This window comes from Chrysochloris asiatica, unplaced genomic scaffold (assembly GCF_000296735.1).
Source record: "Chrysochloris asiatica unplaced genomic scaffold, ChrAsi1.0 scaffold00364, whole genome shotgun sequence".
Lineage (NCBI taxonomy): Eukaryota > Metazoa > Chordata > Mammalia > Afrosoricida > Chrysochloridae > Chrysochloris > Chrysochloris asiatica.
In genome coordinates, this window is record NW_006408882.1 from 2,196,016 (window position 1) to 2,210,481 (window position 14,466).

A 14,466-nucleotide genomic window follows, 5' to 3' on the forward strand; every position below is an offset into this window, starting at 1 on the left:
GGAGATGCATGAAGTCCTGATGGTTCAGTGGTTAAAGTCCATGACTTCTAACCAAAAGATCGGCATTGCAATCCTACCAGCTGCTCCGCAGGAGAAAGACGTAGCAGCAGTCTGTTTCCATAAAGATTGACAACCTCAGAAACCCTGTAAGGCTGTTCTACTCTGTCCTTCAGGGTCACTGTGAGCCAGGATCGACCTGATGACAATGGGGTATAGGAAATGGAGAGAGTTGAGCAAGTGTGGGATGTATTTTAGCAGTAGAGCCAAAAGGACACATTGGAGGTGGAGGAATATGAAAAATTAAGGATGACTTAACTTTTAAGTGTTTCATATTTTCCAAAATAAGGGAAACTTGGGGACAAAGTGGAGTGAGGTAGCAATAGTGGCATTAGTTGGGACATGAGCTGGCTGCGACTACTGGGCACTGTAGTAGAGATACGCTGCTTAGCAGTGCCTGCTAGTGAAAGGCCAGAGTGCGTACTAACTCGCGCTTCAATGTCTGTTTCCAGCCTCAGAAAATGATTTGCTGAACAAGCGCCTGAAGCTGGATTATGAAGAAATCACTCCTTGTCTTAAAGAAGTAACTATGGTGTGGGAAAAGATGCTAAGCACTCCAGGAAGAGCCAAAATTAAGTTCGATATGGAAAAAATGCATTCAGCTGTTGGTCAAGGTAAGCTTCACTGGGGTCAATCTAAGCAACCCCATCCCTCACTGGTTTTCGGCAGAAGCATGGAATTTAAAAATTCACCAGAATTTTAGTCTAAGTTTAGTGACTGTCTCCAGTCCTGTTTGCCTAAGTGATTTCCAGATACAATAACTGAGGTGCCCCTCATCCCTTTCAGAGTTTCCTAACAGAATGAAAATGCTCAGGAGACCAGGAAGCAGAGGGAAAACCTCTGCCTCCATACTGGATCATACTGGTCATATGATAATGATAATAGGCCCTGAGTTCAATAGTAAACGTAAAACTTCTTATGTGGATTTTCTTTGTATAATTTATTGTTGTTGTGTGCTGTTGAGTCGATTCCAACTCCTAACAACCCCACAGGACATAATAGAGCTGCCTCATATGGTCTCCTAGACTGAAATCTGTATAGGGGCAGATCACTAGGTCTTTTCTACCACCGAGCATCTGATGGGTTCAAACCACCAACCTTTCAGTTACCAGCTCAGTGCTTTAGCCATTTCGGCTGCTAACCAAATGGCTAGGAATCCTGGTGTGGTGCTGTAGGATAAGTACTGGATCACAAGATAGGTTTGAACTGCAAGGTCTGCAGTTCAAATGCTCCAGCTGCTCCTGGAAAACCCTATAGAGCGTCGCTATGCGTCAGAACTTAACACCAACAACTGAAAAGTTGGTGAGAGAAAGGTGTGGCAACCTGCTTTTGTAGTGATTAACAGCCTTGAGAACCATCTGAGTCAGGTCTGCTCTGTCTTTGTGATTTGGAATTGATTTGATAGCAATGGGTCTGAGTAAAGCACAGACTTCACACAGGTAGTCTCAGATTTGGATCACAGCTCTTGTCACTTCCTTTGCTGTGTGATCTTGGGCAGTGACCCAACCTCTCTGAGCCCCACTTTGCACATGTGTGTTGTCATTGCTGCCTCCCTCCTGGTAGCTGTGAAGAGAAAGCAAGTGAATACTCTGTAGCATGCAGCTTGTATCTAGTTCCCTGTAAGGCCTTGGAAAGCAGACAGTATTAACTATTTTTAAATGTGGCCCGCTGACTGTTGTCCAAACTCTTACTGATCTGAGATAAGTACAGAAACAGAGAGTAAGCATTTGGAAACGGTTTCAGCAATTCAGCCTCATGATCCTTAGGAGAAGTGTGCCGGGGTTTTTGATCAGGGTTCTCATTTCTCTTTTTTATGATTTTGTTTTATAATGTATTATGTTAAAATATCAGTCTTTGGTGGGTTGGAAAACTTACAGAGAAAAGGACAGATAGTTTGAGAAGCACTGTTTTAGAGCTCTAGTGATAATTGATGTTCAAGTAAAGCAAAAACAATTTCTTTAAAAATGTATGTCCAGTTTCCTGGCAAGAGTGGAAGCCTCATGATTCAGTTCTAATATTAGCACTTCTGAGTCCTGGCTGATGTAGTCCTGAATAGTCAGGTGTTTAGAATGAGTTGCAAAACTGTATACGTCCCACGTTTTTCTTCTGACTTTTATCAGCTACCAAGTGGTAGAGCCATTTTCATGTTTAAGAGAATAAAAGGAGCAAGGCAGTGTTTGCCCCTGTATCTATTGGGCATGCATTAACATTTTCTTCTGCATTCTGACAGTTTCCGTTTGAATATTACTGTTGCTAGTTACCTTTGGGTTACTTCTGTCTCCTGGGAGCCCCAGGTATGATACTATAGAGTGGAACTCTTCCATAGGGTTTGCTTGGCTGTCATGTTAATGGAAGCAGATCCTCAGGCTTGTTCTGCAGTTTTTCTGAGTGTGTTTGAATGCAGTGTCTACCTTTAGGTTAGCAGACCACCAAACTGTTTGCAACACCTACCCACTGTCACCGAGTCAGTTCCAACTCAGCGTGACCCTAGACAACAGAGGAGAAACAAGGTCTCCTATGAGTTGGAACAGCATTGGATTAAGCTCAATGGCACTTAACAACAACAACATTACTTAGACTTTAACTGTTCCCTTTTCATGAATAAGGAAATTCGGACTTAGAACAATTGAGTAAGGGCCCCCAGAGCCACAGAACTGAGCCCACAGCCCAGTCTTAGCCATTCTATGATACTGCCTCCCATTGAATCTCAGCTAAACAAGGTGTTGTTCTCAGAGACGGAAATGTCTGCTACTGGCAAGAAGTCTGCGTCACCAGAAGCTTCTGGTATGTGACCTTTGACAGTCCCCCTCACCTTCTTGGCTCCTGTCTCTTCACTTGTACAGTGAGGGGCTGGAGCAGAGCCCCTTGGAGCACAGTCTCCCACTCGTGACAGTCTTTATATCTGTACAGGTGGCCGGAGGTGTGACCCTTACACCCATAATGGTAAGTTTGATGGCTTATAAAAGCAGGAAAAAAAAAAAAAAAAGATTTCTTTCTTAGTTTTTAGAGGCCAGAAGTGTGAAGTCAGAGTATCAGGAGGGCTTCTTCTGATCCTGCTGACCCGTACACCACGTCGCCCCAGACTGCTGATGTGAAAAGGGAAGAAAGCAGAAAAAAGAAGGAGTTTGCTTTTTCCCTCTGTCGTTTGACTAGGTGATGGTCTTCAAGATAGTCTGTGACAGCTGTTCCCAAGTCTGAGTGTCTTAGCCTAGTGCCTGAGTTCATAGTTCATAGGGTGTCACCAGGCACCTCTCGAGGGACACTGATGGAAATGCTCTAGGACCCTGCAGTCTGTGCAGTGAAGGTGGATCAGATGGTGGCTCACCAGGGATTCCTCATGTGTCCCCTGAAATTTCACACACCTTCTACTGCAGAGAACAGCGTACCTACAGCTGTAGATGGGGGCTTTGTCAACTACTCAGGTGTTTTCAACACATGAGATTTTTGGCTTTGGAGCATGGTGCTCTACAGGATAAGAAACCCACCAAATCAGCGGTTCGAGTTCACCAGCTGCCAAGTGGAAGAAAGATGACGTTTTCTGCTCCTGCAAAGATGAGTTGGAACTGACTCGACGGCACTTAGCAACAACAACAAATGACCTTCGTTCACCTTGTAGAGCAGAAGAGAAAATGAGACTAAATCAGCACCAAAACTTTGATGTTTCAGATGGAGGTCAAGTACGTCAGAGACCTTGAAAGAGGACAGTCCTTGTGAGGCCTGGCCTTGTAATGATCTGTTGTTGTTGTGTGTTATAGAGTCTATACGATGCATAGTGACCATGAACACAGAGTAGAACAGGCCCATAGTGCTTCCTAGGCTGAGCTCTTTAAGGGAGCAGGTTGCTGGGTCTTTTCTTCCACAGAGTTGCTAGAATGTTCCAACCACTGACCATTAACCCTGCAACCGAGCACTTAACAACCCCTACACATACATGGACCAAGAGGCAGTTGAATGGTATAAAATTAAGAAAGGTGTGCGACAGGGTTGTATTCTTTCACCATACTTATTCAACCTGTATGCTGAGCAAATAATCCGAGAAGCTGGGTTCTATGAAGAAAAACATGGCATCAGGATTAGAGGAGACTCATTAATTGATATGCAGATGACACAGCCTTGCTTGCTGAAAGTGAAGAGGACTTGAAATATTTACTGATGAAGATCAAAGAGCACAGCCTTCGGTATGCATTGCATCTCAATGTCAAGAAAACAAAACTCCTCACCACTGGACCAATGAACAACATTCTTATCAACAGAGAAAAGATTGAAGTTGTCAAGGACTTCATTCTTCTTGGATCAACTATCAACACTCATGGAAGCAGCAGTCAAGAAATCAAACGACATATGGCTTTAGGTAAATCTGCTGCACAAGACCTTTTTAAAGTGTTGAAGAGCAAAGATGTCAGTTTGAGGACGAAGGTGCGCCTGACCCAATCCATGTATTTTTCAGTAACCTCATATGCATGCAAAAGCTGGACAGTGAATGAGGAAGACCGTAAAAGAATTGATGATTTTGAATTATGGTGTTGGAGGAGACTATTGAAAGTGCCATGGGCTGCCAAAGGAACCAAGAGATCTGTGTTGGAACAAATGCAGCCAGAGTGCTACTTGGAGGCCAAGATGGCCAAACTTCGTTTCTCATACTTCGGACATATTGTCAGGAGGGACCAGTCACTGAAGAAGGATATCAAAAGAGGAAGACCCCTAGTGAGATGGATTGGGAAAGTGGCAGCATCAATGGGCTCGAGTGTGACAACAATTGTGAGGTTGGCCCGATTGTTTTGTTTTGCTGTGCATAAGGTTGCTATAGGTTGGTACCGACACAATGGCACCTAACAACAACAACAACAACAACAACATGACAGTTAAATGAAGAGATTTATAAAACATTTCTAATTAAAATTGGGTCAGAGTGTCAGGATGGGGAATCAACTTGGAGAGAGGGAATACTCATTCTTTGGCATTTCAACTCATTCGATGTTTCATTTTGGGTCTAAATGATTTCTCTGAAGATATCATGTAGATTCTAATAAGCCAAGATGTACTTTTCTAGGAAAGTGACCACCTGGGCAGTTGGCACTTTGAGCCAAATGTGGACTCTGTTTACCTTTGACCCAGCAATGCTATTTATAGGAATTTGTTCTGGAAATGGATCTGTTAAGATGTACTGCCATGGAAGAATGTTTATTGTGGCATTGTTTAATAGGCCACCCACCCCTGGAAACCCATATCACCATCCATTTGTTATATGCCTGAGATAAATCTGTAAGAAAGAAAAAAATTCCAACATGGCCTTACGTTTTGTGGTTAGTTGCTAACTGCCATCGAATGGCTCCAACTCACAGTGACCTTATTTATGTCCACCAGAATGAAGCATTGTCCATAAAGACAGTCCTGTGCTATCTGTATGAGCAGTGGCATGTTTGGGTCCACTGTTGGGGCTCTTGTTCCTGTCCACCTCATTAAAGGTTTCTCTCATCTTCATTCGCCCTCTACTTTGCCGAGCATGCAGGTGTATGTTTCTGTATGTGTATGTCTTGAAAACTACCCGCAAAGTGTTCACAGATATGTGGCTTATAGGCAGGTGACCGTACATCTTGCTTTTCTGGCATAACACTTCTTCCTTTCACTTCCCAAAGCCTCCCACTATGGATGCTAAGTTATATGTCCACTCTAATTTTGGGTGAGTTTTCACTTTCTTCTGTATGCCTTTTGCATTCACAACTTGTTGTTTGTTTGGTTTTTAATAGTGAGCATGCACTATTGAAATACTTTTAAAATCAGTAAAAATAAAAGTGTTACTTATGTTTTGTGGCAATATGGTGTGCTGCCCACCTAGAACCCTGCCCGCAGGCCCTGAGCAAGGACTTGGCAGCTAACTTTCTCCCTTGGGTTAGAGTGAAGGCATAGAGGCTGCTGGAGAGGATGTTCCAGACTTTTCTTTGTAAAGACACAGGCTCTAATTGAAATGACTGTTTGCCTTTAAATCTCAAAATCCAAGCTCACTCTTACTTACCAGAATGTGCGTTACTGTCCAGTGAGACAGCCAATATTCCTTTCCTCCAAAAAAATAGAAGTCTGATAAGTCATAGGAATTATTTAGTAATAAGAGGGAATTGAAAATCTCATGATTTGGGAAACCTTTCCAGTTTTTGAGAAAAATAAGTTTTTTGAAAAGCCCCACTATAAATCACTTAACATGCTGACTGTTTCTCAGCCGACCTATAGTTCTAATCAGGGTTTGAAGGATTAAGATGAAGCAATTGAGGGTGTGTGTCTGTGTGTGTGTGTGTGTGTGTGTAATTTCTCTTGTGTTATTGTTTACTAAATCTCTGATTTTCTTTGTTTCTTTTGACATGCAGGTATATATATATATATATTTGTTGTTGTTATTATGTGCCGTTGAGTCGGTTTTGACTCATAGCGACCCTGCACAGGGTTTCTGAGGCTGTAAATCTTTATGAGAGCAGAAAGCCTCGTCTTTCTCCCACGGAGCAGCTGGTAGTTTTGAACTGCTGACCATGAGATTGGCAGCTTGATTCGTAACCACTATGCTAACAGAGCTCCTTTATATATATATATATATATTATTATTATAGAGAGCAAGAGAGTGCTCTGGTAGTGTAGTGGTTACGAATCAAGCTGCAAACCTTAAGGTCAGCAGTTCTAAACTACCAGCTGTTCCACAGGAGAAAGATGAGGCTTTCTGTTCCTGTAAAGATTTACAGCCTCAGAAAACCCTGTACAGAATGGCTATGAGTCGGTTCTGACTCCACGGCACATCACCACCACCATACTGAAGGGGGTTTCAGAAAAGTTCATGGGAAATGGAATGAAAAGATAATGGAATCTTTCCACAAACTGTTAAATCCCCCTCTAGGCTCTGAGCATGAATAGTAGAGAGAGAGAGAGAGAAGGGATAGAATAATATTAAAAACCAGGGGTATATTTATTTCTTGTGTCTGTTGTAATAAATCACCACAAACTGAGCAGTAATTTTCTTTTAATCTCTCACAGTTCTTGAGGCAGGAAGCCTGAAATCAAAGTGTCAGCAGGGCCCTGCTCCGACCAAAGACTGTAGGGGATGAATCTGTTTCTGGCCTCCCAGCTTTCAGAGACTATCGGCATGCCTTTGCTTGTGGTTGCATTATTCCAGTCTCTGCCTTTGCGGTCACGTTCTTTCCCAACTCTTGCCATCTTCTCTGTCTGTAAGGACTCCAGTCATTGGTCCAGGGTTATCTTTTTTTTTTGAATCTGCAAAGACCTTGTTAAGAAATAAAGTCTCACATTACAGGTTATAGAACGCGAACGTATCTTTTTGAGGCTCACCTTTCAGGCTACTGTGCATGAACATTTAGAGAAGGTGTGGGGTATGCTTAGGGTTGAGTGTGGTCCTATATCTCTTTCCACAGGCTTTTTTTGTTGTTTTTTCAGATGTTTTTATTGTGAATTGAGTGAAAGTTTACAGGGCAGATAATCAGTTTTACATTCAACAAATCATATATCTTGTTTCATTGCAATGATTATAATCCCCTTCATGTACCATCAGTTACCAGTATTTCTCTCTATTCACTTTAGCTCTTTTTTTTATTGACCACTCAGTCATATATAATAATTTACACCACCAAAGGGCACATTCTGTAAGTCTGCCTCCTGGCTGCCAGCTCTTAGTCCCTCTCTTCCCATGAATCTAGAGTCCTCAGCTGTTCCCTCTCTCCATGTCCCCCGTTCTGCCTCCATCTCTGGTGTCGCTGCTTCTCTGGATAAGGTCCCACATTCCACTTGTGCTCTTCTCCCTTGATGGTCCTAGGGTCCTCTGTTTCTGGACTGGAAGATTGACTACTCCCCCGTTTCTGTTACAAAACTTCTACCTTTACAGTTGTGACTTGCAGTAATGGTAACAGTTAGTCACTGTTGAATCCTAAGAATCTTATCCCCATCTCTTTTTTACCAGGCCCATCTAGACAAGATGATAGCTATTCAGTGGGGACTCTTTCTTCCCCCATCACACTCTTAAACTAAACTCCCTCTTGAACCTCATAAGCCAGTCACTTCGTGCCTGTATCATCCCCACATTTTAGGTAGCCACCGTCTTAAGTTACCTGTCCCTATCTACCCTGTGCACAGAGGGAGGCATAGCACTGATGCTTGATGTGAGCACTCCTTCCCTTTGTTGGTATTTATGGCTACCACCTCCGTGAGTATAGGTCAAGTTCATCAAATTTCCTTTATCAAAAAGTGTTATTTATTTATTTATTATCTTCCTCTAGTCGAGTTCTGATTATCAAGCCATCGAGGCTAGGTCAGATGAGTACTATCTGCAAGTTTTGGGTGTTCTTGTGCGTCTCCCCTCACTTCATATCAGCTGGATGCTTCACTCTCAGCTCTAGCCCTCTGTGGCTGTGTCCTTAAGAATAAGGAACACTTCACAAATTTGCGTGTCATTCTTGCACAGAGGCCATGCTAATCTTCTCTGTGTCGTTCTAATTTTAGTATATGTGCTGCTGAAGTGAGCCCTACAGGCTTTTTTAAAACAAACACACAGACAAAACCTGATAAATGTTAAGGGAGGAACAGGTCCTTATTAACACCTATCACATTTCCAAGAGGTAGGTGGCTGCACTTTCTAAATAGTTTCTTATGGGTCTGGTAATTTGTGAATGCTGCTTGCTTCAAATCCTCAAGTGACCATTTTCTTCTTGATTGTGAGGGGGGATTATTCGATGCCTTTGTGCCCCTGTGAATAGCTACATTGTATGACAAGGTGCTATCAAGAGCAGAGTAAAGGCGTTTCCCCAGGCTTTGGCTCTATCAAGAGCAGAGTAAAGGCGTTTCCCCAGGCTTTGGCTAACCAGAGCGCCCCAGATGACCCTGAGTGCTCGGTCATCTTTACTGTGAGGGTAATTGTAGTATCTGCTTGCGGAGGTTATGAGGAGGAGGAGGATACGTCTTGGAATTGTGCCTGGTATCCAGTGGGCTCTCAGGAGATGTTAGCTCTACTGTTGTTATCTTGCCAGTATAGAAACTTCTCTCGAGGAGGCCTGTGGGAAGCTAGAAAACCTGTCTTCTTGAGCAGGGGTGCACCCTCAGGCTGGTAAGAGACACTAGTCTGTAATTCCGAGGTTTCTCTTCTGCCAAGGGAACGTCTTCCTATCAGAGGGGAGAGTGTCTGTGTGTCTTATTGTATGGTTGTCCTTCTCCATTTCCACTTCCGAGCCTTATAACAACTGAAGAATGAACAAAAGAATTTTGGTTCAAATCCGTCCTTTTTGACTTAAGAGAATTTTTCTTAGTATTATACAACTGTTTTAATGCCTTCTAGTACTCAAACATTAGGTAGAGACTCTTGCACCGTTTTTCGCATTTGAGGGTCTCACTGTGGCATGTTTATACAGAGGCTGCTGTTCGGTCTGTGGGCCGTCTGATCAGCCCATCCCGAAGGAGGCAGTCTAATGACATTCCAGAATGCCCCCTGTGATGAGGCCACTCCCTTCCCAGCTCAGGAACGTCTCATGTTCCTACAGCTATCAAATAAAATGCATTCTTCTTGTCTTCAGTCTTGCTTATAGCAAACCACGCCAGCCCCCTTGGTATGCTCCCTCCCACGTATGCCCTGTGCTTGAGGCAAATGGACATGCTGCCAGTCCCCTTTCTCTGGTTTGTCTTCTGTCTCCCCCTCCCCCGTCCTAAATGAAGGATTCCTTGAAACCTTCTCAGTGGCCTTGTTAGAAATGAGCTAGCTGTCATTCGTCTGAACTCTCCCTCAGTCTGATTATGCCCCCCTTGGGGCAGTCATCACAGTTAGCTTTAAATACAGGTTTTCATGCTCCATCTTATTTCCCAAGAACATTATCATTTGGCACAACCTGGGTGCTTGTGTGTTATTTGTTGGTTTATTCCTTGCCGAGTCTAACACAGAACGTTGTATACACTTGAAAGATGAAAGAGAAGTGGAAAGGGGGTAGGGCAAGTTAGGCAAGATGGCGGTAGGGAGGAAACAGGGAAGGAAGAGAGCAAATAGAGCCGCTTTTTGGTGGCATCTTTCTCATTCCTGTGCTGTTAATTCATAGTGCAGCATGGATTTGGATCCATGGATTTCTGTGAAGTTGGATTTTATAAATACACTGCATTCTATACATATCAGTAATACTTGCAGTCAAGTCAAGTCTGACTCATGCTGACCCCGTGTGTTTCAGAGCAGGACTGGCTCCGTAGGGTTTTCAGTGGCTGACTTTTCAGAAGTAGATTGCCAGGCCTTTCTTCCTAGGCACTTCTGGGAGGATCAAACCACCAACCTTCCAGGTAGCAGCCAAGTGTGTTGACCATTTACAGCACCCGGGGACTCCTTTCTGTGCCTCGAGTCACCCTTCCTGTTTTCTGTTTCCCTTTTTAAAGGCGTGCCACGTCATCACCGAGGTGAAATCTGGAAATTCCTAGCAGAGCAATACCACCTGAGACATCAGTTTCCCAGCAAGCAGCAGCCAAAGGATACGCCATACAAAGAACTCTTAAAACAGCTCACCTCACAGCAGCATGCGATTCTCATTGACCTCGGTAAGTCAGTGCTCTGGATGTGAAACTGAAATGGAAGAGTGTCACTCCCTTGGAAAAGCTGAAGAGATGTAGTATGTGGTATGTAGTATGTGGTATGTAGTATGTGGTATGTAGTGATCTGCCTTTAGGTTTTGTTGTTGCTGTGTGTTGTCAAGTCGATTCTGACTCAGCAGCTCTGTACAGGGTTTCTGAGACCGTAAAACTTTATGGGGACAGAAAGCCTCAACTTTCTCCCTCAAAGCAGCTCCAACTGCCGACCTTAAGTTCAGCTCTCCAGTGCTTATCCTACAGAGAGCCACATCGCTCTCCATCTTTGGGTTTAACAGTCAAAATTTACTACTGAAACTTCATTTTAAAAGCCCCAGGGTAATCAGATGCCTTCTTCAAGTATATAAAAATCTCAGTGTTTTCCCCAGGCAGCTTGTTAACCCTGCCTGGCCTGGAAAGTGGTGTCCTTTAAGGTCACTGTCTCATAACCATGGTTCAGTTCAGCAATTCAAATATTGACAGGAGCTTTTTATAGTCAACCGAAAGAACAGTCTGGAAAACATATACATTTTCAAAACCAGGACTTGGTTTAATTACAGGAGCCACTCCCACGTCTTTACTGCTTACACATGGAATTTATTACAAACTGAAGAAAGCAGTCTGTGTATGCTCCTTGGGTGATTTTATTTTGGAAACTGGGCAACCTCGTCTGTTGAACAGTTTTTGAAACGTTAATATGGATACGTTGGCAGTTGCCACAATGAAGAACCTGCTGAATTAGGGTAAAATTATCCTGTATAGAGGAGTCCCTGGTCATGCACAGAGTAAAGCATTCACCTATTAAGCCAAGGTTGGCAGTTTGAACCCACCCAGAAAGACCTGGTGTTCTGTTGCCAAAAGATCGCAGGCTGGAATACCCTATGGAGCGCAGTTCTACTGAGCACACATAGTTCACCCTGAGTCGGGAGTGGGTGGAAGTTACACTGACAGGCCCTGGTCACGCCTTGGGTGGGGCTGGCGCCCCTATGGCCCACTGACCCCAAGGAATACCATTTTGGTGAATTGGCAGTAGCTTGTGTTTGCTAACATGTGAGTAGCCACAGAAGAAATGACATCATGTTCCCATCTTGTGAAATGAAGTGAAAAATAGACGTGGGCTTTGAGTTGGAAAGGGAGTCAGTACAGATAGTTTTTTCTCTGGGCCCCCGGCCCCTTGGCAGGCTGGGAGGCAGAGGAGGGAGCCTGTTTTCTCCTCCTCTGCTCTCCGTCTCTTTAGGACTCCTCTCCATCTTTCGCGGGCAGTTGTGTCTGTCTGGTGCTGCCCAGATGGATGGACTTTTCTCAAGAGGGAGCAGAAAAGGCTCCATCAGCACCCAGGCCTCCTCCTAGCCGGCCTGTCCCCTGGGAGCGGTGTTTGCCCCTGCCCTGCCCTGAGGAGACACTGAGTGCAGCCTTTCCTCCAGCTGGTACAGGATCTGTGTGAGCCCGTGACTCAGCCTTCTTGGTCTCGGTCACAGTCACGGTCACAGCGCTGCCAGGCTCATTCCCATCCTCCCGGCCAGCCTGGCCCTGCTCTCCACTGACCCTCTAAGCTCTCAGAGGCCAGCTGCGGCCATCCCTCCCTGCACTCACTTCTTTCCCAATGCTCCTGGCCGGCCTTGCCTTTTGGATACCCTCCTAATACCCTCCCCAGGGTCAGAAATGACCTGTTGCCAATAATTTATTTCCCAAGTCACCTCGGAGCGCTTCTCCAGGCTCTTTCCAGTGACCCGACTGGGTTAGTCTCTTCTCTTCACTTGAACTAGGACAACCCTGAGTGTGTGTCCCAGCCACGGTGCATGGGATCGGATCCTGGTGTTCAGCCTGCAGACTCTGGCTGGGCTCTGTCAGATGCAGGGAGGCCTCACCTCTCACCACGGTTTCCCCTACAGGAACCCTGCTGGTGCAGTGGATTAAGCATTGGGCTGCTAGCTGAAAGGTCAGCTGTTCTAACCCAACAGTGGCTTCGTGGGAGAAAGATGCCGCAGTCTGCTTCTGTAAAGATTCACAGCCTCAGAAACCCTGTGCGTCAGTTCTCCTCGGTCCTGTAGTAGGAAATGACTTGATGGGAGTGGGTTTGGGTTTTTGGTTTAGCCGACACTAACCCTGGTGTGGCGCTGTGGGCTAATGCGTCAGACTGCAAAGTCTGTTTGAACTTCAAGGTCATGGTTCAAGCTCACCAGCCGCTCCTCGGAAACCCTATACAGGGTTGCTATGGCTCGAAACCGTCGCAATAGCACTTAACAACAACATGTGGTCTCTAGGATTCCTGGTGTTGCCTATAGGATAATCACTGTACTTCTAACCACAAGGTTGAACTTTCAGACCCACCTCAGAGACCCTATACAGGGTTGCTATGGCTTGAAACCGACGCAATAGCACTTGACAATAACATGCGGTCTCTAGGATTCCTGGTGTTGCCTATAGGATAATCACCGTACTGATAACCACAAGGTTGGACTTTCAGACCTACCTCAGAGACCCTATACAGGAATGCTATGAGTCAGAACCAACTTGACGGCACACAGTAACAACACCACCAGTATGGGGTCTCTAAGAAGTCCTGATAGTGCTGTGGAATAAACACTGGATTATTAATGACAAGGTCAGCAGTTCTAACCCACCAGCCACTCCTCAAGAGAACAATGAGGTTAGCCCTACCCATAAGGATTTGCAGCCTTGGGAACCCCATAAATTGTGTGTCAAAATTGATGCATTGGCAGTTAAGTTTGAGATTTTTTTTTGAGTATGGGGTTTCTAAGGAGCCCTGGTGTCATAGTGGGTTAAGCTTTGAGCTGCTAATGGTTCAAAACCACCAACCAATCCTTGAGAGAAAGATGAGGTTGTTTGCTTCCATGAAGATGGAGTGTCTCAGAAACTCTAAGAAACAGAGTCCTGTGGTGGTCTCTGAGAGTCAAAATCGACTCGATAGCATTGGGTCAGTGGGTAGGGGAATCTCTGTGACTCCAAAAGTAACTCGATGGCACTCAGCAATTACATGGCTAATTCAGCAGTTCCTGGATGGCGCAGTTAGTTAAGTGCTCAACTGAACCAAAAGTTAGCAGAGCAGACCTACTCCGAGGAGTCGCAGATGATAGGCTTGATGATCTTCTTCCAGAAGGTCACAGGCTTGAAAACCCTGTGGAGCACAGTTATCCTATGCACACATGGGGTGGTTATGAGTCGGAATCTACTTGTGAGCAACAACAATGACAATGTGGCTGACTTGGGGCCCCTGGGTGTGATGCAGGTGGGTAACACATGCCATGCTCTCTGAAAGGGCTCAGTTTGGACCATTAGGGTCCCTAAAGATTTCCTTGATTGGGTTTTTGGAAGTAGATCACCAGGCCTTTCTTCCTCATTCATTTGGGGCAGCAAACCTTCAGTGGTTGAATAATCGGGCTGTGAACTGCAAGGTCAGCAGTTCGAAACTACCAGCTGCTTCGTGGGAGAAAGATGAGGCTTTCTGCTCCCGTAAAGATTTACAGCCTTGGAAACCCTGTACAGGGTCACTGTGAGTCGGAACCGACTCAATGGCATTTAACAACAACAACAACATGTGGGAGACTGGGTTTGCCCCTTGACCAGTGCACCTCTTGGGAGGCAAGAATTCCACGGCTGGACTTGAGACTGGGTTTAACTCCTGGCCAGGTTTCAGTGGAGCTTCCAGCCTAAGACAAAAGGCCTGGTGGTTTCCACTTTAGAGGTGATATCTGCCCTTTGTATGTGCTGCTTGTTGTAAGTTTACTTTCTGTACTGACAAGTATTTATTGCTTACCTAAAAAATGACTAGGGCATAGCGGTGGTGGTGGTTATGTGCCATGGAGTCAG

The 14,466-nt window shown here is 44.9% G+C and overlaps 1 protein-coding gene across 4 annotated transcripts in view; it reads left to right on the forward strand.

Moving 5' to 3' along the window:
* Nucleotides 1-14,466, forward strand: part of TBC1D1 (TBC1 (tre-2/USP6, BUB2, cdc16) domain family, member 1) — a 385,492-nt gene that overhangs the window by 320,447 nt on the left and 50,579 nt on the right. For all 4 annotated transcript variants that reach the window (XM_006876212.1, XM_006876209.1, XM_006876211.1 and 1 more), the window contains 2 exons: nt 510-671; nt 10,450-10,608. In XM_006876212.1, the coding sequence (XP_006876274.1) occupies nt 510-671; nt 10,450-10,608 (321 nt within the window). The remainder of the gene's footprint in view (nt 1-509; nt 672-10,449; nt 10,609-14,466) is intronic.